The sequence below is a fragment of the Amphibalanus amphitrite genome, unplaced genomic scaffold, assembly GCF_019059575.1.
Source record: "Amphibalanus amphitrite isolate SeventyFive unplaced genomic scaffold, NRLGWU_Aamphi_draft 000695F_arrow, whole genome shotgun sequence".
Lineage (NCBI taxonomy): Eukaryota > Metazoa > Arthropoda > Thecostraca > Balanomorpha > Balanidae > Amphibalanus > Amphibalanus amphitrite.
In genome coordinates, this window is record NW_024882189.1 from 96,407 (window position 1) to 120,277 (window position 23,871).

A 23,871-nucleotide genomic window follows, 5' to 3' on the forward strand; every position below is an offset into this window, starting at 1 on the left:
CTGGTTGAGTCGAGCCGGGTCAGGTCGGGTCTGATCGTGTTCGGACGGGTCGAATTTGCTCGGATCGGGTCCGCTGGTAAGGTCGGCCCAGATTTAGTTAAGTCTGGTCGGGTCAGGTTTGCTCAGCTCAGTTAAGTGAGGTCTGTCTAAGGTTAATCTGTTAATCGGGTCATGTTGAGTCCTTGGGTCGGAGCAGTGTGTTGAGTTATGTTCTGTCAGATCGGGTCGGATGCTGAATAGTCAGATCGGTTTAGGTCTGGTCGGGTCAGGACCAGTCGGGTCAGGCTGGGCCCAGGTCGGGTCGGGTCAGGACTAGTCGGGTTAGGCTGGGCCCAGGTCGGGTCGGGTCAGGACCAGTGGGGTCAGGCTGGGCCCAGGTCGGGTCGGGTCGGGTCCGGACGGTCGGCGGTTCTCGGCCCAGTCGGTCGGACTGGTCTGGGGCGGTCACGTGCGCCGCCGACGGTCCAGTCTGCGCTATCGACCGCCGCCAGCCGGCTCCACAGCCCCCTGACAGACAGCCCCGGCGCGGCCGCGCGGCCCGCTGCCCGTCCGCCGCCCAGCGTCCTCCGTCCGCCGCCGGCGGCGCCGCGACTGCAGCCTCCAGGTGGGTGTCCGCCGCCGCGCTGTCCTCCCCCCCCCCCCCCCCAGACCGCGCCTCCCTCCCTCCCGCCTCCCGTCCTGCCGCAGGACGCCGCTGGGCGTCGCATCGACGGCTTCGACCCCGTCATCGTCGGCGGCGGCGCGGCGCTCCCCAGTCGAGCGGGCACCGGCGGCAGTGGGCGCGCCCCGGGCGGCGGAGCGGCGCTCTCGGCGGCGGGGTGCTCTGTGACCGGGTGCTCCCAGCGGCGGGAGTGCTCCCAGTGGCCGTCAGTGACCAGGGTGCTCTCAGTGACCGAGCACGGTGCTCTCAATAGCCATGTTGCGCTGTTTTGACTGTAACACAGCGGCGGACGACGCTCGAACGCTGGTGGAAAATGGTCAGTAGGTACTTGTCAATCCTAAAAGCTGTCGCCATACGAGAAAAGAAAACTGTCGTTTCTTGGATGTTGACTGCCATGGGCGTAATACTGCAAATCAGGAAGGTATTTACAGTATTTACACTATATATCTAGGTACTCAACTTACCATGCGGTGGCGTTGAGCCCTAGGACCCGCGTGTGGTTGCCAATGCCAAGATTGCTCTCAAATTGTGTTCAGTTTCGAAAATTTGGCGCGCCTTCGGCGCACTTTTTTAGAACCACTGCTTGACCTCACTGCCTTCGACTGGCCTGCCACAAACCGCAACCATATACCGTCAGGGCGTAGCCGTCAGGATGCTCATACACCGAGCGTCCGTCAAGCTTCAAGCTCGGACTGTTGTAACCGGAACGCGTGCTCTCGCCACCCTTAGTCCAACGCTCAAGCGATTGAGCTACGAGACCGGGACCGGTCGATATCCCTGAATAGTCTCCCTGTTTGTCTTACTCTTATAAGAGGTTGAGCCACCCAACATTGAAAAAGACTGTGTCCCTGGATGTCAGTGACCCATTTTAGTGCTTTGGTTCGAACGTTCAATTTTCTCTGTAAAGCTCCTACGAGGTGAGCTGTCATCTTTTTGTAGCTATTTTGAGACACAATAAAAAGCTGAAAACGCAACATTTACTCATAATGACTCATGATAGGTATGGTTTCGATATGTTGTGAAATTGCATAAGTTTAAGCAACGCTCACCCTTGAACAAACACAACGTTCATTATTCCATTTCCATGGGTCAGAATAGGGGTTTGTTTATGATGATCGTTGACAACAACGTGAGCTTAGTCGTCTTTCCGACTATCGGTCGCTGGCCGGGGTAACTTTTTCAAACATTCTCCACCCATGCTTGTCGGAGCTAGGGAGTACTTTTCTCGTTCTTGGTGTGACAGTGTACCTAGTACGCACTAGCAGGTAAAGTGCTCAACAGGAGTGACGTAGAACCTTGTGTTTGGTCATAAGACATTTATCCTCGTTCCCAAACAACAATAGCAGTGTGTGGCACACAAATCTGCCTTATCTCTGTACGTCACGTTCATCGGCAGCAGAGCTCATTCAAGCAACCAAATAGGTATACGTCCTAGATTTAAGTCGTAGCTCTCGGGGGATTTGTATTTACATTTCCAGCGTAAAGACCCCACCTAAATGAAGGCGGCTTATTTTTTATTTGAAACTAGCGTTCATATAGGTAGGGGAAAGTGGGTGTATTGCGCCCTCCTAACCAATTGCGCCCACCAACATTCCCACGGATTCAATGGCATGTTTAAAATTTTGTGTTCGAAAACATTATTTTCACCATTGGATTGCTCATTTTATGGCCCAAACACTCCGATGAAGCCAATCAGCATGGCTCATTACACCATCAAAGATGTTATGGCGTTTTCTTAACTTTTTTGCAGTACTTTGAACCGTTGGCTATAAAAATTTACGTTATTTGTGTGATTTTCAGAGTGATATTTAGAAAGAAAATCCCTTTTTTCATTGTATTTCACTGAAACCGTAAACTTCCTGCAACATCTTAATGATAACTTCTATGCTTTTATTAAAAAGTACCTCAATTTTAATTGCGCCCATGGCAATTGCGCCAGGGGGGCGCAAATAGAATGATGGTGTAGCCATTGTATCACGACAGTATGAATGCATCATTAACTGATTGCAATAAAGAAGGAGTTTAATGTCAGGCAATTGGGAGCAGCCCGCTGTCGTCAGTCCGCAAATTATCTCTATCGTCAAACTTATAATGCAGCTGCCATTTAGGCTACGACTTGTGGTGTAATTGACAAAATACGACATTTTCAACATGGACTCAGGCGTGAGAAGTGACAGCTATGATAAAAAAGTAAAACTGATGTCATTAAGTTGTCAAAACGATAAAAATTGTTAATTTTGAGAGAACCGATTGAAAATTAAACTGTATAGCGCATAAATTCACATATATCTAGTCGGTTACAGTAAACGTTTTCGTTGCACTTTTACAAGCGTACGGACACATGTAAAGTTATCTACCTGGGCAAAAAACATCGCGATTTATATCTACATTTATTATTCATCCAGCCTGAATAACATTATAAATGTTTAAGTAAGCCGCAATGACATTAGACTGCCGGGGTGTATGCATTCCGTCTCATTCACTTAGCCATGTTAAAGTATAGGGCGCAATTGGGTTCTAATTGCGCCATCCCCCTGGCGCAATTTACAGCAGTTGTTGGCAAATGCGCCCTTTTGCATGTTTCTGAAAAGCAGCTATCAGAAGCAAACGAAACATTCTTAATTGATCGGGAGGCTCTCAAATCGTAGCCAATGAGCTCCCCTTTGAAATGGTTACCAGTGCATGCTTATATCTCCAGCACTTTTCTTGCAATCAACGTTTTTCCTTAAGGTGGCGCAATTCACCCTCCTTCCCCTACTCAATTACAGTAGCGGCTGAACACCTTCAACTAAGGGGGGGGGGGGGCACTGCCGACTTTTGGTCCCATTCTTTCCATGCAACGCCCATAGGGCTAATGTTAAAATGCCAAAATCAAAGGGGGGCACGGTGCCCCGGTGCCCTCTCCGTTCCGCCGCCTATGCTCAATTACATGTTATTCATGCACTCAAGTATTCAAGTCCATACCTATACCATTATGGTAAATCTACCTGCATTGATCTTCCATATCCCACGAACACGGAAAAGGTATGCCATTCTCACAGGCCAGTCGTCCACTAATTGCGCTTGACCTTTCCAAAGGTGTGAGCATTTCGTTACAAATGCATGAACATACCGTGCGCGAGCACAGCTTGCAATGAGTCGTTAGCGCCTCCTGGATGCGAGATTCTCATGTGTACCTGCCCAAATAATATCGTTGAAGTGTAGCACGAAACAAACTGTGAACATGGAGAACATGAGGCGAGCTGTACAATTTGTGAACCCGAGAACAGTGGTCAGTGAACATCGTGTGGCGCGCGACAAACGGTTCAACTCAAATCGTTTACCTACGTGGAGTGGATCTTTCGAACCTTATCGCTAGCGTGGATAGCTCGGGACAAATTGGCTCGGGACAGACGGTAGGGTGCGGATAGCCCGATACGTACGGTTGACTCTTCATATTGCCTTGTGATTGTCACACACCAAAGGCGAATATTGTTATGGTATCTTGTTGTTTGCTGCAGGAAAGAAATGATGGATCGGATCGGACTGATTTACGTAATTCACTTTATATGTTTCAGGAACCTGGACGAGCAGCTCGGGCCCTGCATCTTTGCAGCAAACCGTCGTCACTGAAGAAAGGTATGTGCCCCTTGCCGTTTGGCCCCTGATCGAGCTAGGGCTTCGTAGAAGGAACGAGCGCTTTGCCAGTGACGAGAGGAAGCCGATAATACCCAATTTTAAGGGCTATGTCATTGGTCAACCTTCCATGTCAGGTCAATGACACAAAAGTCGGGAAATTTGGGACCAATTAGAACTTTATAAAGTGAGATTCAAGATTGTTATGGGGTGTTATGAGGTGCTCGGTCAGACGCAGGTCAGGTCAGGTCAACTAGTAGGCGTCCTGCCGGCTATCCATAGTAGGTGTCAACCACTACTGACACCTCGTAACATGTTACGAAGCCCGAAGGCACCAAAATACTTCGTAAATGTTCAAATGAGCGCCAAATTCGAAATCAGCAGCTAAAAAAACTGCCCTAGGAACATGTACCTTAAGTTCTCAAAAGTGAGTCGATGACATCCAAGGTCAATGAACTTAAACTGTTATGGGGTTTTGCGGGGTGCTGATCACGAAATTCATGTTGGTTTTGATCACAGATGATGTATTCATGCATTTAAGCCAGGTCAGGTCAGGTCAGATCAGGCCAGGTCAGGTCAGGTCAGGTCAGGCCATGTTATGAAGGCACCAAAACTAATCCGTAAATGTTCAAATGGGTGCAAATTCTAAATCAACTAAAAAAACTACCCTGGAAACGTAAAACTCGCAAAAGTGAACAGCGAACCGAGGTCATCCAAGGTCAATGACCTTGACCTGACCTTTGCATGAGCTTGACACCCACCATAATGTATGGGGCCAACATCATTTCACATGTTTGAACGTTTAAAACCACAAAAAAAAACGGAAACACGCGGACAATGTAAGCCGACATACGCTAAATCGCGATTCCGGCCAAACATGGTCTCGAGAAACATATCACAGGTCAAAGGTCATTTGGGTCAGGGTCAGGACATGTTTAGGTTAGGTGTAAAATTGGGATATAGGTATGGAATTATGAGTTGTCTCATCTTTTTCTATTTCCTGCGTAGGAATAATAATAACCAGGCAGGTTGATTGCTACCTACTGGCAATGCTTCTCTTTGGCATCAGATAATCACATTGAAATGTCATTGAAAGTTTCTTGTTGTAGCACGTGCTGTATAGGCAAGACATAGGTAGGTATAAGTTGTATGAGAAAAACGCTCTTTAACCCGCGCCCCGCTGGGCTATTCAGCCATACGCGCCCTGCTGGGGGGGGGGGGGCAGATTCTGCCCCTCTGTCTAACTTCCGAACCGATGGTCGTAGAAAGACGGGGAAAACGGCATTCGAAAGCTCTCAACAAGGCGGATCTTAAGAGCCCAAATTTTTTTGCTTAAGTAGGTCAGAGGTCAGGCCAAGGTCAGGTCAAGGGTACAAAATGCAAGTTTCTACAGTATCGGCCTTGCACCGTAGTTGCCGAAGAATGGACTGAGACTGATTGCCCAAAACGTGTTTTTAGACTACCAAGACAATACTCGTTGCATACAATGTCATTCAAAGGTCAAGATCAAGGTCAGGTCAGGTCAGGTCACCAAAAACAAAATATAGAAAAGGGCATGTGCGACACATGTTTTATGGGTCATTTTACCCATATAATTCAATAGGCACACTCAATAAGTGATATGGACCACCTCTGGATGAATTTCAGGTCGAGGTCAGGAAGGCCTAAAAAGGTGTCTATCTGATGCAGTTTTTCACTGCGAATTGAATGGTGCTATTTTGGTTTCCGTACGAGGTCTAGAGTTTCAAAAAAAAATCATTTTTTCAAAAAATTTGTGTGTCGTGACGTCATAAAATTTTTAATAACTCCCACATTTTTGAACCGATTCTTCTGAAAATTGGTATGTATGTGCACATAGACCATTTCTCTGACATATATTCCAGTGATTTTCGATACACTCAAAATTTTGGATTTTATAGTTATTTTCCCAAAGAGTCAGTGTTATTTTAAAATTTGGGCCAAAATCCAAAATTTTCAAAAAACCGAGATAGCCATTTGATAGACAAAGTAGAATCACGTTGAACTTTTTTGTTACGTGTTGATTCCTTTAAAAATGAAGATGTTAGCGGCGTTTGAAATTTTGCCGTTTTTGAGGCGAAAATGGCGAACATGACGTCACTAAAACGTCAATTTCTCAAAAAAATTCAGACGGATTTCGCTCAAATTTTCAGAAAACGTGTCAAATTGATGTATGATAAGGTACTGAAAGTTTGACGTCGCTGGCGTAACACGTTTAGAAGTTATTGGCGAAAAACGGGAGGAGGGCAGATTCTGCCCCCCCCCCCCAGCGGGGCGCGGGTGAAATGACCTTACAATGAAATACCAAATGATTGAGGAATGAAATAATTGTTGATGATTTAATTCTCTCATCATTTGGTGTTTCATTGTAAGGCCATTTAAAAAGTGTTTTTTTCTCATACAGTCATTGAAAGTTACCGAGTGTGTATACTATGCATAAGCAATGGCTACAGACCATACTTGCGATATAAATCGCACGGACTCGCTCTGCGGTCTCGGGTGGCAAATATTGGTGGAACGTGGCCCGTGGTACGTCTGAGGGAGCCGGATCGCGACCAATCCGGGACTCATAACGGCCACTGACGAACTCTGAGATCGGCCCGAATTGGCCATTATCGCCCGAGTAACGGCCTCGTCAGACACGCCTAAAATACTGCGCTATTGCCCGTGGCCTCGCCTTCATTGCTCGATCATCTATACCCTGAGACGTAACGGTCCCGCCCCAGACCGTTTGTCCCCGCCGCACACCGTCGTACGAGTACAGTCTGTCCCCGCTTCATGCCGTCCTTCCCCGCCTTACATCGTCTGTCCCCGCCTCACACCGTCCTTTCCCGCCTCAGACTGTCGTACAGTTTTTCCCCGCCTCAGACTGTCCGTCCCCGCCTCAGACTGCCGTACAGTCTGTCCCCGCCACAGACTGTCCGTCCCCGCCTCAGACTGCCGTACAGTCTGTCCCCGCCTCACACCGTCTGTCCCCGCCTCAGACTGTCGTACAGTCTGTCCCCGCCTCAGACTGTCTGTCCCCGCCTCAGACTGTCCGTCCCCGCCTCAGACCGCCCCTCCCGTCCCAGACCGGTCATTTACCGTCCCTCCCTTCTCAGACCGGCGGCGGTCCGCCCCTCCCGTCTCAGACCGGCGGCGGTCCGCCCCTCCCGTCTCAGATCGGTGTGGCAGTGGTTCGGTGGCAGTAGTTCGGTATGGTCCTCGGTGTTCTGTGGCAGTGGTTCGGTATGGTCCTCGGTGTTCTGTGGCAGTAGTTCGGTATGGTCCTCGGTGTTCGGTGGCAGTAGTTCGGTATGGTCCTCGGTGTTCTGTGGCAGTGGTTTGGTATGGTCCTCCGTGTTCTGTGGCAACGGTTCGGTGTGGTCCTCGGTGTTCTGTGGCAGTGGTTCGGTATGGTCCTCGGTGTTCTGTGGCAGTGGTTCGGTATGGTCCTCGGTGTTCTGTGGCAGTGGTTCGGTATGGTCCTCGGTGTTCTGTGGCAGCGGTTCGGTATGGTCCTCGGTGTTCTGTGGCAGTGGTTCGGTATGGTCCTCGGTGTTCTGTGGCAGTGGTTCGGTATGGTCCTCGGTGTTCTGTGGCAGTGGTTCGGTATGGTCCTCGGTGTTCTGTGGCAGTGGTTCGGTATGGTCCTCCGTGTTCTGTGGCAGTGGTTCGGTATGGTCCTCCGTGTTCTGTGGCAGTGGTTCGGTACGGTATGGTCCTCGGTGTTCTGTGGCAGTGGTTCGGTATGGTCCTCCGTGTTCTGTGGCAGTGGTTCGGTATGGTCCTCGGTGTTCTGTGGCAGTGGTTCGGTATGGTCCTCGGTGTTCTGTGGCAGTGGTTCGGTATGGTCCTCGGTGTTCTGTGGCAGCGGTTCGGTATGGTCCTCGGTGTTCTGTGGCAGTGGTTCGGTATGGTCCTCGGTGTTCTGTGGCAGTAGCTCGGCATGGTCCTCCGTGTTCTGTGGGTGCGTCTCTCGGTACCCTTGCTCTGAGTGTGGTCTGGCCGGCAGATCCATGTTGAGCACCGAGTACCGGCTCAAGTTCCAGGACTTCAGCGGCGGCTCTGCGCCGCCGTCCGACGCCAGCTGCCCGGATGGCGGCGTTCGCGGCCTGGGCAGGGCCAAGACCTGGTACTCGGATCTCCTCGAGTCGCGCCGCAAGGCCGTCACCTATAAGGTGGGTGTCGGAACGGCCACAGGCTGCCGCAGAGACGGGCCGGGCACGCGGAGCGCACCGCCCGGGACATTACACGCAGTCACACATAATGAGCAAATGCATTGTAAAACTGCAGTAGCTATCAGTTTATTTAACATGTGCTTGATAGCCTCTCACACACAGTCTCTACATTCCACTCACTGCTCTCGGTTGGTGCGGGCAGGTTCGAGGATGGGGTAAGGAGTCGGCGCCTTCCCACCTGGTATATCTATACGACCAGGCAGAGGACCCCAGCCGGCCGCCCGAGAAGAAAATCATCTCGGCGCTCTACCTGGAGACGCTCCAGCCAGGGTCAGTGTCTTACGAGTGGGAGGGTGTGACGGTATCGGAGAACGTTTAAATGCAGCGAGTGTCCTTGGAATGAGAGGGTGTGTAAATGTATCCGATGAACGTTTCACTTCTGGCATTTCAGCCATGGGTTTTACTTCTTTTGATGTAATTTCAAGGCTCAAGCATAACGTTTCATGTATTGTCTTACTTCTAATCTTTGTTTTACTGGAACTCATCGATTCAATCAATGTCATTTAGCTTTTCTCATCTAAGTCGATATTGAAGGTTCATAATTAAATGTCGCTTATACTGTTGGTGGCCTATTCATTCTCATGGACAGTATGAATTGAATGGATGACCACAGGTTCACTTCCTGCTAAGCAGAATTGTATGCTCGCTGTCAAACATAACGACAAATTCGCCCGTCCATGCTTGCGTCTACATATACATAGTGGTGGTGTGGCCGTTTTTAACCGATTTATGCTGAACCCAGAAGGCCCTGGTGCTGCCAACAGTCGGTGGTTGGGGTCCAGTCAGTGTCCCTGTGACGGCTGTATGGGTTCACTCAGTATCCCTCTGGGCTCTGACCGCGGTCTCAGCCGGGCGGGGCGGTCGCTGACGGCGGGTCCAATCCGGCTCCGGCCGCGGCGGGCCGCTCTGCCGCTCGATCCGCGGCAATCAGACCCGGCCCAATCGGGGCTCCGCTACTGGCGGTCGCACGGCGCCGGCATGCCAAGCTCTGACGGAGCGGCTCCCCACCCGGGCCGACTGCGGAGCGGGCCGCCAAAGTTGCCTGGTTAATGCTAACACATGGCTGTCAGAAACGAGATGGCTGTCCGCGAGAGACATCGAGCCTTTATTACAGCGGGGCGATGTATGAGAAGTGTTGCCTGCTGTATGAAAATATGGTGCGCTTCCTTTTTTATGTTTTTACAGCTGCCTTCTTTTCTCAGAAGTGTTGCCGGCTGTATGAAAATATAGTGCGCTTCCTTTTTATGCTTTTACAGCAGCCTTCTTTTCTCGGATTGGCCAAATCGTCATCTGTCACTCGATTGTTAATTACTTGATATCCGGTAAAATGCATACCTACCTAAAGTTAAAAATGCATTCAGCACACAACGATGCACCCTGGGACTAAAAAAAGGACCCTAATCCTGTGCAGTAAGCATCAGCATTAGGGATCTGCTGGCATTATACAACAATTCTATTCCCTGGCAAGTGGCAACCGTCCCTCCAAACTGTTGTGCGTGTCGGCATAAAACGTTGGCTGTTTATAGCCTGTCCCGCCGTGGGATTGTGCCTCTACCTGCCTCGCCGTGTGAGTGCGCCGCTCTGTCCCGCCGTATAATTGTGCCGCTGTCTGTCCCGCCGTGGGATTGTGCCTCTGACTGTCTCGCCGTGTGAGTGCGCCGCTGCACTATGGTTGGAAACGGCCTCACGGATGGCCATGGGCAATTTCGGAATATATGTATATTTGGGGTGTCATTCGGTTGGAAATTGATGAAATGTTTTGAATTGGGCAGAAAGAAATATTTAGTTGCCCATTTAGTCTTCATTATCGTACGTGGAATCGGGAGTTTCTGATGGTGGCTTTTTGGTGCGCCGTCAAAGGTTTAAACAACCGCGCTGGTGATAGCATGTGGAGTACCTCAATGACGTTGTAAAACTGGATTGTTATATATGAAAATAATCCTTGTTATGTTGGCTATCGAGTGGAGTGACTCTTTTTCCCATGCGTGTTCAAAATCAGGAACGACATTGCATTCTGTTTGCAGTGTCACCACAGCAACATTTGCAAAATTACGTTTATGTTTCATTGGACTTACAAAAAGTTCTCCATCGACCTCCATCGAGCTTTTTGGCAGAATAAATCTCTGTTCAATTCTGCGTAAGGGAAACCTAAAAGCAAACTGCGCACTTGTGCGCAAAATCTTCTGTGAAGCTTCATCTCCCGAGGCGTACCTACCCGTCGCTTCGTTAGCAGCGGGTCGGCTCGTCAGTCGTGCAATCGCTTATCCTAATAAATGATGGTAAGAAGCATGGGATTGCGGAGTCGTGGTGGCGCCAAATCCGACTCCGACTACGACTCCGACTCCAGACTCGTTGCCATGACTCCGGGTGACTCTGTCTCAGACTCCGGACCCCTGCCAGTGTTTCGGAGTCGTGATGGAGCTGTTCCGATTCGGACCGACTCCGACTTCCACTGCGGGCTCCTGACCGACCCCGACTCCGACTCCGACTCCTGGCTCGTTGCCACGACTCTGGGCGACTCTGACTCCGACTCCGACTCTGACTCCGACTCTGACTTCGACTCCGCACCCCTCGTAAGAAACTGCTCGCCCCTGCACCTGGAGTATGGATATCGTGCAAACGTGTATGGATATCCTGGAGTATGGATATGGATATCCACTGACAGAACAGACATACAGACATGCTGTAAACGCCATTACACTGCCAATAGCATGACAAATCAAATGGCTATCTATGCTTTTTGATCATCGTTCTACATTTTCCAAAATCTTGAACTGAATGTTGGCAATTTCTCGTGACTACTTCACGATTATGATGCGTGCATTTCTGAAATTGATCTTTTTTCAACCAACCACGTACTCGTATGATAAAATGAATGTCACCATCGTGTTCTACGCCCAAAAGTATCCATAAAACATGTGTCATGGGCTGCGAATAGGTACCAGTTTTAATTTTCGGGGTTATGTGCTTACCTGATTGACCTGACTTTGACCCTGGCCTATGTTTGACTGACTCCTACATGGATCTGACACTCTTTTAGCACTTATATGAAGGGTTGTGACAGTTGTGACAGAGTTTATGACGAGAGGCACCGATTGCGAGGTTCTAAAGTCCATGCTACTGAAAGCCCGATTTCAAGTGTTTGACCTGACCGACCTTGACCCGACCTGAGACCTCGAAATTCAACTTTTAAGTATTCATGTGAATCGTCTCGTCGCGTTCTTCTTTCGTTTGCCGCCTCGTGCGTTTCGCTGTGCCTATTTGTTCGCGAGATATCGGCTGGGGGCGTTGAACGCCCCCCCCCCCGGCAAACGGCGGGTGGGGAAATACCCCAGCAACTGCCGGGCTAATCTGACGCATTTTTTTGTCATTTGATCGTCATTTTATTTCTTACTTTTTTGCCCAATCTAAAAAAATCATTAATACTTTTTCTCCAAATTTTTTACCCTTTATGACGAAAAGTAAGACACTGTGCGTCACTACGTTGATATTTCTCGCCCTAAAGCATAACAACAATATCCATTCAGTAATAGCAGTATTCAAAACATGTTCAAAATGCCTCGCGATATCGATAACATTACGAAAGACATAGGCGACTTATAACATACTTGCAATGATGACGTCACACACGCGTGACGTGACGTGACCTCGTCATTTCTGAGTTACTGTATGATGCACGAAAGACACTGGTATACCTATGCAAAGTTTCATCGCAGTCGGTCTACGCATTAACAAGTTATGTGCAAAACATTTTTTCGCGTTGACCCCCGGCCATCCGTGAGGCCGTTTCCAACCATAGTGCGCTGTCTGTCTCGCCGTGGGATTGTGCCGCTGTCTGTCCCGCCGTGGGATTGTGCCTCTACCCGCCCCGCCGTGTCCCGCCGTGTCAATGTCCCGCCAGCTGCTCCCCACCGTGTCGCCGCGCTCGGGTGGCGTCTCACCCCTGTCTGCGGCACTCTCGGCTGTCAGATTATCCCGCGGCCGGACGCCGGTGCCGGACCGGAGTCGGGCCGGCACCGCCGACAGCACTGACGGCCGCGGCCGGACCGCCGCCGCAGTTAGCCGGCCTCTGCCGCCGCCCGCCGCCGCCGCCGCCGCCGCCAGAAAGGCCTCCGCCAAGGTACGGTCACTCTCCTCCGGGCGAGTCTGTGCTCTCTCGACCAGTCCGGAGCGGAACTTGTCGCCGTCGACGGGCAGACAACTTCCAAAGGGCGGGGCGCGCCGCAGCTGGCGCCTCGACGGCCCGTGTTACCAGGGGTCCGCTTAAGGCGCCGTCGCATCTGACACGCCCTGAATGATAGGACAAATCGCTGGAGGAGAATTATTGATGTTTTGATCCTTTGGCCCCATGATTAAGAAAATGCTTTTATGAATGCATGTTATGAAAACGATGAAGCCAACTGACTAAAACATACCTACCGTAGTCCGAAGCGGCACATCGATATTATTTCTTTTGACACTTTTGGTTGGCTTCCTTTTATCGCATGTGTCCTTGTTTCTTCGGTTATTTTTTATAATATATTTCTTAATTGTTCGAAATTTTCATTTCTTGCCCCGTTTTTCTCCCGTGCTGTTTTTATAAGGCGATTTCCGATTCGTTTCTTTTGTGTGTCACGTTTCGTCTTCAGCTGTTCGAATGTGCATATAAGGACCCGGAGTCCCAACAGTCATAATAGCGATATACCTAACTACGAGCTTGGGAGAACGAGAGGAACTCGCCAGATGCTGCCATTCGGGAGAGTGGGGCTATGCGTTACACTTTTTGGTCTTCTGCACGTAGTGGCCAAGCTATTCAATGAAATTGCACCAAATTTGGTCACATGCTAGCTGAATCAATTTGGAAAGCACATGCAAACTTTCACTTCTTTACGACTATTCACTTTTATGTGAAATTCAGAAAACCAAAGCAAGATTTTTTGGGTAAGTTGAAAAATTGTGGGGCAACTTGATACACGATATGGGGTAACATGTTACACTTCTTTTTTTCGCAGTTTCTTCATCATTATAACGGTCATTGGCCGTCCTATCGGAACCGATCGTAAGCCTCCCTAATGGATAATACTAAACATGCTTTCCTTTCTCATTGAAAGGCAAGAACAATAAAACATAAACCATTACTGTACTCCACACGCATGAAAAGGTTCATCAAACATGGCTCAATCTCTGATTTGCCTTTACTGCGACGCCAAGGGCACCATGCATTGCCATACTGACCGGAGTTTGATTTTCTGCACGAAATTTACGCCCAGGTGAAATGGAGCGCGCTATAAGCAGTCTTGGGTAGCCATCTTTAAACATGCCCCGGCCCTGCGGCGGCCGACTTTCACAGGACTGAACTCAAATGTTTGTTTACATGAAGAGGCTAGTGCGTTTTACTTGGTGATCTTACAAAAGAAATCATCGCTTAATTTTGTGAACATACATTCAACATTCTTACCCAAATAACCTTGACAAAAAACGACCCAAAGTGTTGGCCAGCAAAAAATACTTTTGCTGTCACAACTTACCCCAGTGCGCCTACAGGGCGACATGGCGTTCCACCAGGTCTGAGCCTGCAGTGACATGTAGAATGTGCGTAACCTTTCTGCTAGCGTAAATATTGGCGCCATATCAAGAGTATTAAAAAAAAAAAAATATTTCCTTTTTAACAACTTACCCCTGTAACAACTAGCCCCACTCTCCCCTACTAGACGTATCCGTATCTCGCACGTATCCGTTGGTCGATGGTGTCATGTTGTTGCGAGACCGTGGACAACAATATTGTTATATATAGGAAAGCGAAAGTTTATGTGAGGCAACAGACAGCCAACAGTCTCGTCTCGATTTACATTTAATACTAGGGCTTGTGGTCTCATTGCATCTATTTTGCATTATCATTTTTCTGTGTTTAAGGGACCCTCCCACCTTAACATTAGATTTGAGTTGAGATAGCCAAAATGGGGTCCCTGGCTCACAATTACCGGTTTCGGCACTCACAACATCCAGAAATGCCTTAAATCGGAAATATTGAATTTCAAAATTGCAGCATTTTGATTCAGAGGGGCTAATGCATAGGAATACCCCTCTGAATGTGTGACGTCAGCGCAGATATCTAACGATTTTTAAATGTTTGACTAAAACGTTTTGTAGCACGCGGTGGTATATGCTGCTTTGCGCGCAACAAATGCCGCACTTTCAAATAAAGTCGCTATAGGAACAGCGGAGATCCCAAAAAGTAAACAAAAGTAAAAGTCTAATATCTTGAAAACCGGTGAATATTTTTCGATGAAATTTGGTAGATATTTGTTTTTGCTCTTTCTGAACCGAGCGACATCACTTTCATGCCAATTCATTTACTTTTTTGAAGGTGGGAGGGTCCCTTTAAGGCTTTCGCTATTTTACGACCCATCGCCATGTGTAGGGGAAGCCGGGGGAAGCCCGGCATAGTAAGCTCTTTTTCATTTTTATTACATACCATACGTGCTGTATAAAATGTTGATATCCTGCTAGCTAGCTAAGTTCATTGGCCGTGTTTTCCCAAAAATTCGGTTTCGTGGAATAAGTATAAGGTTGAGAAAATCGAGTTTTAAAAAAGTGTTGATTTTTCTGGGGTAAGCCCGGCATAGGGGTAACGCCGGCCACCTCCCCAGCGCTTTACAGCGAGTTGATGAAACCATTATGTGTTTTCCAAATATTAACGGAAAGTGAAATATTAAGGTACTGATTAGCTCTGGACATCTTAGAGTTTATGTCACTACTGGTATTTTAGCTAGCGTCTACTACATATACAGTACAGGTCGATGAAAATCGTCATGCAAAATTGACAAAAAATGTGTATTTCAAAATTCCTTAAAATCTATTTTTCTTTTTACCTTAATGCATCATATTGCATATCATTCGACTCGGCTGATGAAGAAGAACACAACGACACCATTTTTGAAGCTCTAGCTTCATTGTCTGTCGCGTTATCTGCAAAAACGTAGTTTGACCCTAGTTGACCTTAAGTGACATGACTGGCTTTGTCTTTGATAACATGTTTATTTTCGAAATTTATCTTTGATCTAGGTGTAACCCAAACCTGCTCAGTACCTATTATCTCATGGAAAACAGTGGTTTAGTGGCATTGCTCTCGGTTGGGGGTAAGCTTGGCCACTTGCCCGGGGTTACCCCAAAGTGCTAATTTTTATTTTAGAACAGCGATATTCAAAAAAATGTCATACTTAAGCCAGCCTGCCTCGTCACCCCTCACTACAAACACTTAAACGGTCCTTACATAACATTCGTATAAATATTAGTACTGTATGGTATAACATTAACAGTGCAACATATCTCACTTTTTTGCTAAAAACCCTTAAAATATCATTTTTGCGCTATAACTTTAACAATATGCAATTTTTGTCAGCCTTAACTTTTTTGCTGGCGTTACCTTAGCTGCCACGCTGAAAGGACAAACAGTTGAGCATTTTATTGTGAATAATTTAGCCGGAAACGGGGTGGCCGGGCTTCCCCCGCGCCCGGGCTTCCCCCGGCTTCCCCTAATATCGGGACTTCGTGATTTTATTTACGATCCCCATTTGAGTGTCGTATGATCGATCATGGTATGTAATCCCCTTCCCGAGTCCCAAAGGACTGTGCATACATTTCCCTTAACAGTCTTCCATTTATTCAGGCCTATGGGGGCTACATAAGAATAATCACTGTATAAAATGAGGACCATGTGCGTTCAGTTAAAAGGTCTGCCGTATAATAGCCCTCGGCAAGCGTTAATCGGTAAGATACACAGCGATATCTGGTGTGTATCACTGCTGATGTGAGTACCCTCGTTCGGACAACACGTCACATCATTGGTGTACGTGACGCGGACGCGGTGTGCCGCACTCCGAGTAATGGGAATCCGATCCGCCGCAGGCCGCGATGAAACTGCCCATCAACGAGAGGAAGCCCCGTCCCGGCAACGCGCATCGGGTCAGAGCTAAAACGCCAGGTCAGTGCACTGCAGCGACAAGCCGGGACAGCGAACGTTCACAATCTCCTCCTTTCAAACCTAGACTGCAGCAGTTGGGCTGATAGCATTCGCAAAGTACCGTGGAAAGGACCTGCATCACAGGCCGAATATTCCCGACAGCACTTATCGTCCTCTACCAGTGTTGATCAGATGACTCGTGTTACCGGTATAACTCGATGACAGCAAAAAGTAACATCTACTGGTAAATGGCTTTGCGATTGACATCAATACCACCACCATTTCTGACCACGGCATACTGTTCATAACCCGAATAGGAATAGGATTGACAATCATGTAAACGACAAATTGTTGGCGTGTCAATGCCACAAACACTGAAAGAGCAAAGTTATCCCTGAGTTTTTTTTTAAGTCAGACAAAAGGCATGCGAATTGCGAGACACCCATGCATGCCCTGTCGTGCGGTACAGTTTACATACAGGGGTAACATGTCGTGCCGCACAGTCTAATAGGGGTTACATGTCGTGCGGCACAGTCTACATACACGGATCACATGTCGTGCGGCACAGTCTACATACAGGGGTAACATGTCGTGCGGCACAGTCTACACACAGGGGTAACATGTCGTGCGGCACAGTTTACATACACGGATCGCATGTCGTGCGGCAGAGTCTACATACAAGGGTTACATGTCGTGCGGCACAGTCTACACACAGGGGTAACTTGCCGTGCGGCACAGTCTACATACAGGGGTAGGTAACATGTCGTGCGGCCCAGTCTACATACAGAGATCACCTGTCGTGCGGCACAGTCTACATACAGGGGTAACATGTCGTGCGGCCCAGTCTACATACACGGATCACATGTCGTGCGGCACAGTCTACCTACATACAGGGGTAACATGTCGTGCGGCACAGTCTACATACAGGGGTAACATGTCGTGCGGCACAGTTTACATACACGGATCGCATGTCGTGCGGCACAGTCTACATACGTGGGTAACATGTCGTGCGGCACAGTCTACATACAGGGGTAACATGTCGTGCGGCACAGGCTACATACAGGGATTACATGTCGTGCGGCACAGTCTACATACAGGGGTAACATGTCGTGCGGCACAGTCTACATACAGGGGTCCTCTGTCGTGTGGCACAGTCTACAATACAGGGGTCACGTGTCGTGCGGCACAGTTTACATACGGCACAGCACCTGTCATACGGCATAGTCTACACCAGGGCCTCCTCTAACATGTTAACTGGGGGGCCGCGCCCCCCCCCCCCCAGTGATGCCGCTGGCCCCCCCAGTTGAGCTGAAATCGCGTTACTGGGGGGGCCACTCAGTTAAGCAAATCACGTAGAAAAACGAGGAAATTTCACTGTAAGCTTACCAAACAAACAATCCAGACTATCTCCACGATCACCACGTTACTAATTTTAGTTTCCTTATATCGTTGGTTTCTTATCTACAGGTTTTTTTTTTTAAGATCCGCCTAGGATGAGCCGCAGAATGAGGTCAGACATTGCAGATTTTATAATCGAACGCCGACTGAAGCCCAAGTGGGGCATCACTTTGAGAAGGAAACAGCCCGAACGGTCGCCCTCTATAGTCTCAATCAGTCAAGCGCTTACGGTTCAACACGGAGAAGTATTATGTTTTCTTTTTTTCGGGAGACGGGTTTATTCTTGAAGAGTAATTTTTTTACGGTCAAATAAGAGTGCGGCTGAGCTTTATAGCACCATATAAAAGTTTTTTTCCAGTGTTTGGCACTATAGTTCGTTTATTTTCAAAAGGACGCTGGCTCAAAGTTCAATATCGAAGCTCTCACGTGAGTTTTGGCAGCTTCAGTGTCTGGCCAAGAATTTCTTACCGAAAAAATAATCGATTTCAAATTTTGCACGGTAAGTAGCTGGAAATTGTTTCTTAAAAATGAACATACTATGATGACGTCACTGGTGGCAGCAGACACCCAAATGCCCGTGCAGTGGGACAAGTGTCAACGAATTTGAGTGAAACTTAGTTTTTCACTGTTGCCGAGCTTATAATCGAGTGAGCGGTTCCGTCCATGATAGTCATAAGTTAAATTGAAATACATGTTCGACAGCATGACGTCACCGCTGTTATCATATCTGCTTCCAAAACGCCCATATGGAAATTATCGGGAAGAAATCACATGTTAAAATTAGTCGACGTTCGATTTTCTCAGGTTCAGTTTTTGCTCGTTTTGCTCGCTAAAACACGTGCTTGTTCGAAAAACATACTTGGAGCCAGCGTCCTTTTGAAAAAAAAAAAAACGAACTATAGCAGCGATAAGCCTTCTCACTTATTGAGGGGTTGATAGACCCCACCCCTAGCTTTTTTGCGAATAACTCGCATAAAAATTGGCCCAGCGTGGCAAAAAAATTAGTAGGTACTCTCGCGATTAGTTCAATTCTACACATTTCCTGAAAATGTAATTACCCTGTTCCCTGACCCTCATTCTCATTGACCTGTGGCCTGTTTCTTGAGTCATTTTCAGGCAAATAGCTTTTTAGGATGGTGAGCTGTTTTCAGGCAGGTAGCTGTTGGTTTCCAGCGTTTGGGAAATGGATGCCTAAGCCCTCACATTTTCTGCGGTCGGTTAGATTCCTTATGCACTGCTGTGCCGTTTAATGCTTTTTTTTAATAAAGGCATTTTGTTTCATTTTCGGAAAGCCGGAAGCTTTCGTCGATTTCGGACGTTGCGGGGGATATTTACCCCAAATGTCACCCTGCCCGTGCCGGTCTGGATCTACCGGTATAGGGTCGTGGCCTACTATTTCTTTTTTTTTTCTCAAAATAAAAATGAAAATCATGGCATCAGGGCTGTGACGAAAAAATTATAAGTGGCCTAAATCCGATGAGAAAACCGGATTTGGGGGTACCCTAGGTTTGACTTCTGAGCCTCTGCCCCCCCCCCCCAGTGAAAATTCCTTAGAGGAGGCCCTGGTCTACACAGGCATTAGCTGCCATGCGGCACAGTCTACATACAGGGGTAGCCTGTCGTGCGGCACATTCAATACAGGGCTCATCAGTCGTGCGGTGCAGTCTACATGCATAGGGTAAGGTGCCTAATTAACGACCCCCTTAATTTGAACCGTCATTGCTCACGCTCTATGGGTGCCACTGCATTACTGGCTTGATTTTCGGAGAGATCGTTCATTTTTCTATTATCATATAGTCATTTTCTGCCCCAATATCCATTAATTTATTTGTAATGAGCATTTTAGCAAACCATTGCAAAAAAAAACGCTAATAGGGAACGAACTCTTCCCGATTAGCGACCGGGGAGGGTCGCTAATAAATCTATGGGTTTTCCCATATTAAAAATGGCAAAAAATGCGACGCCAGAAAAGATGAAGTATGATCCCAAAAAGGTAACCTATACGCAAAGCACTCAATAACAGGAACGCTTATCCAACACGTATACGTAAGTAAAAACTGATCACGTAATGCACCGAAGGCGAAAAGAAGACGAAGACCCGAATTTTGCGGGCTATCTATCTCGTATGATATTCGGGGTTCGCGCTGGATTCGGCACCCCATGCAGTCGGTGACGACATTTGGCATCCCCTGCCACACATTGTAAGCTTCAGCAAAACCTCATTTTCATTTGTCTTTTTTCCCCTTTCTTTCCCTTCTTGAGCTATTTGCGACCATGTCGGACGCGAATAGGAAATATGAGTTGGGACACATTTTTAACCGCCATGCAGTGTACAGTTAACTGTTAAGCGATTCACTATGGGAAAGCGACAATCAATTGAATAAGGATTGTCAATTCAGAATAAAAGAGGTGCATCATTCTAATGTGCATCGCTTTTCATCAGAGAAGGCCCAAATACACACGTTTTGAATAAGAAACTCGTAATTTTTATTTAAACTCACCTGAATCGTCCCACCAGAAACACCGACAACCGGAAAATATTTTAATTTGATACCCAAAGTACGGCAGACCTTTTGACAATGTTTTTACCCCGCTTTCTCCTGCCAGTTTTTCTGTAGGGAGGTAGGTCGCAAATAGGAAAGGGTCGCTAATTAGGCACCCTACCCTATGGGTAACATGTCATGCGGTACAGCCTACCTACAGGGATAGTCTGCCGTGCGGTACAGTCTACATATAGGGGTAACATGTCGTGCGGCACAGTTTACATACAGGAATTGCTTGTCGTGCGGCACAGTCTACATACAGGGGTAACATGTCGTGCGGCACAGTCTACATAAGGGGTAACATGTCGTGCGGCACAGTCTACATAAGGGGTAACATGTAGTGCGGCACAGTTTAGATACAGGGATTACTTGTCGTGCGGCACAGTCTACATACGTGGGTAACATGTCGTGCGGCACAGTCTACATACAGGGATCCTCTGTCGTGCGGCACAGTCTGCATACAGGGATCAACTGTCGTGCGGCACAGACTATATACAGGGGTAACATGTCGTGCGGCACAGTCTACATATGTATAGGGCTCATCTCTCCTGCGACACAGTCTACATCCAGGGAACACCGCTATTAGGACGGGAGATCTGAATCGGCGGGTTTTGTTACAGAAAGCCTTCGTGTACGATATGGTCCTATATATAGCATAAAAAAACTGACAAAATTGCTAGATTATTTTTGCATATTATAAAGTGATAGACGTGGCTCAGGTGAAGTGTGACGCGTGTTCCGCGCTCCGCTGTCAGGTGATGAGGTGGACGGGGTGTCGGGCCGCAGCCCATCCGGAGCCCGGCCGCCGGCGGCGCCGCCTCGGCGCAAGTCGCCGGGTCCGCGGCCGGGCGGCCCGCTGAGGGTGGCCGCCGGGCCGGAGCCCTCGGCCGACGGCCAGGAGCGCGGCCGGCCCGTAGCCGTTAGACGACCCCCGGCCGGCGAGAGGCCCCCGACTGCCGCCGCCGCCGGAGGGGCGCCAGCCGAGAGCCCGGCGGCGGCGCGCGAGGCGCTGGCCGCCCTGATGAAGAGTCCGCCAGAGCCGACCCGGGTCAGGTCACCGGAGACGTCTGCGGCGCTGCGGTCGCCCGAGGCGGTCAACTGGACGCTGCCGCTGGACACCGCGCGCGCCTTCACCGTGACCCAGAACGTCGGCGGCGGTAAGCGCCCAGCACGGCGGCTGGCGGAGGGCGGGGAGGGGTACCGGGGCGTGGTATGTATAGTCGACTACAGAATGATGTTCCACTCCTCAGAAGCTATCAGTTGACCGGAGTGCTAAGTTGTGCCGTTTATCACGCAATTAAGCGTGTCGATAGTGAACATTGGGACAAAGCTATAATTTGTGAACTCAGCTCGTGTGATGCGGCACAGCCTACCACTCCAGGCAAGTAATTCCAGGCCTGTGAAAAATGGAACATCATTCTGTAGTCGACTATACATACCGAGGGTCACCGGAGGGGCACCGGGGGCGTATATGGTACTGAGGGTCACCGGCGGGGGTAGTAGGTACATACTAAGGGTCACGGGAGGGGCACTGAGGGTTGCAGGGGTCTCTAGCTACGGTCTGTTAGTGGCCGGCACTGGCAGTCGGAGGTCGCCAGTTTGGACGTTTCACCTTTGGCATGGCACCTATACCTACCGTATACGCAGACTGCAGATGCTTCTTGGAGTGTGAATGCTGGATTCGCTGCTCGTGCTCGTGCTGTCTCCTTCCATTTTCGCGTCGCCCGGCGGTGCGCCGTTCCATAACGCAGTGTTTCTCTTGATGACCCGTCGTATTTTTGGCCCGAAGGTTGAAATACACCACACACGGAAACGAGCCGACCGCGGACCGGCGGACGGGGCGCCCGCTCGGAAATTTAATGAGCCTCCTCCCGTCCGAGCGAAGCTGATAAATTGAGCTCGCCTGTTTCGTCCTCCCGGGTCAGACGTCATCGATTCCGCTCAGATGACCTTTCACCGCTGCATGGTTTCAGACCCTGAGTTATGGCTTTCTGTTGGAAAGGGATGAAGGTCACTGGTTATAGAGATAGGTACCTAACTACCTAGTACCTACATAGCTACAGCTTCCTTCCTCAGGTATCAATGGTGAGGGCTGGTGATTGGTTAGCTTATGCACCTACAGTTCACTAAGTCAGTCAGTCACAGGCAGGCGCCGCGCCGCTGTGTGCGGTTGTTTGACCCCTGGCCGTGCGGTGACCGGGGCGGGTGGGCTGCCCACAGGTCAGTCGCGGTCGGCCCGGCCGCGCAGCTCCCACTCCACGTCGTCGGGGCAGAGTCAGATTAGCCCGCTGCACCGCCAGCTGCTCACAGAGGCGATGGCGGCCCGCGCCGAGCCGCCGCCGCCCGCCCTGTACGACGGACACGGCTCGCCCACGCCGCCGCTCGTCCGGCCCGCCGACGCGCCGCCTGCCGGCGACTCAGGGCAGCAGAACTTCACCGACCGGCCGCCAGGGGCGCGGCTGTTCAGCGCCGGCTCCGCGGCGCCGGCGAAGGCAGCTGTGGTAGAGATGTCGGGGGCCGGGAAACCGGCCGTCCCGGTCAGAGCAGACGGCCGGGAGGCGCCGCAGTACCACGTGATCTAGGCCCGTCCAGACAGCTGAGCCACTCCCAACTTCCCCACCGCCAGACATGGAAACCCGGCAGAAGCCCCGCAGGGGGCTCGCTCCGAACTAGGATGTAAGCCAAAGCCCGCTCAATTTCCTCCAGAGAGCATCTCAGCACACTACTGCGGACTCCTTTCTGCCGCCCTTCTAGACAGCTGCACCGACCGTCCGAACTCTGCCGTAGGTTTGCGCGCCGTCTGTAGCCCCGTTCGCCGTCGAGTCTCCGGCGGGACGGGGTAGGCGCGGCCGTTCCTGCCGGTCTGTAGCGGCAGTGGAGCGCGCTCTCATCGCCAGATTAGCTCGGCGCCCGGCTGCTGAGGACGGCTGCTCTGTTCCCGCCTGATTGGAAGGCTGTGCACTGATTATTACGATCCGTATGTGTGTGTGTGTGTGAGCCCCTGCCGTACATTCCAGGTTTATATTACTTAGCTTACGATAGCGCGGAGGCTTTAGCAGCTTGTTCGCTTCTGGCGCGGCGGCTCAATGTGAGGCGGCGCGGTGCCGGGAGGGGCGGAGGGGAGAGGTGGCTGACGTGTCCACCATCAGGTACTTGGTCCTTCCAGCAGCGCCGCGGTGCGCCGGCCCAGGTGCTCCGGCGGATGCGGGGCCCTATGGCCGGCGGTGTGGGGCTCCGCCGCCGCTCAGTGGCTGTCGGGCGAGTCTGTTCGCCGCCGGCGCCACCCCGGGGGGATCGAATCGGGCCCGGCCGGGCAGCGCTGTGTTGTCAGCTAATAAACCAGGCGTATCGCCGACCACAGAAGCGCGGCTGTCGGTGCATAGCGGAGCGGGCGGCTGGTGACAACACACGGCACACCGGGCCTCACATCAGCACGGCAGCGACTGATGATAACACAACATGCACTTATCGTGG

The 23,871-nt window shown here is 49.9% G+C and overlaps 1 protein-coding gene across 1 annotated transcript; it reads left to right on the top strand.

Moving 5' to 3' along the window:
• The first annotated feature begins 782 nt into the window (after positions 1 to 782).
• On the top strand, positions 783 to 23,747 carry LOC122364733 (translation initiation factor IF-2-like). The gene is made up of 8 exons (XM_043335418.1): positions 783 to 977; positions 4,219 to 4,279; positions 8,289 to 8,454; positions 8,657 to 8,784; positions 12,484 to 12,634; positions 16,402 to 16,477; positions 21,153 to 21,554; positions 22,618 to 23,747. Exons 1-8 carry the CDS (start codon positions 917 to 919, stop codon positions 22,977 to 22,979), a joined length of 1,407 nt encoding a protein of 468 aa, XP_043191353.1. The 5' UTR covers positions 783 to 916; the 3' UTR covers positions 22,980 to 23,747.
• The last annotated feature ends 124 nt before the right edge of the window (positions 23,748 to 23,871 follow it).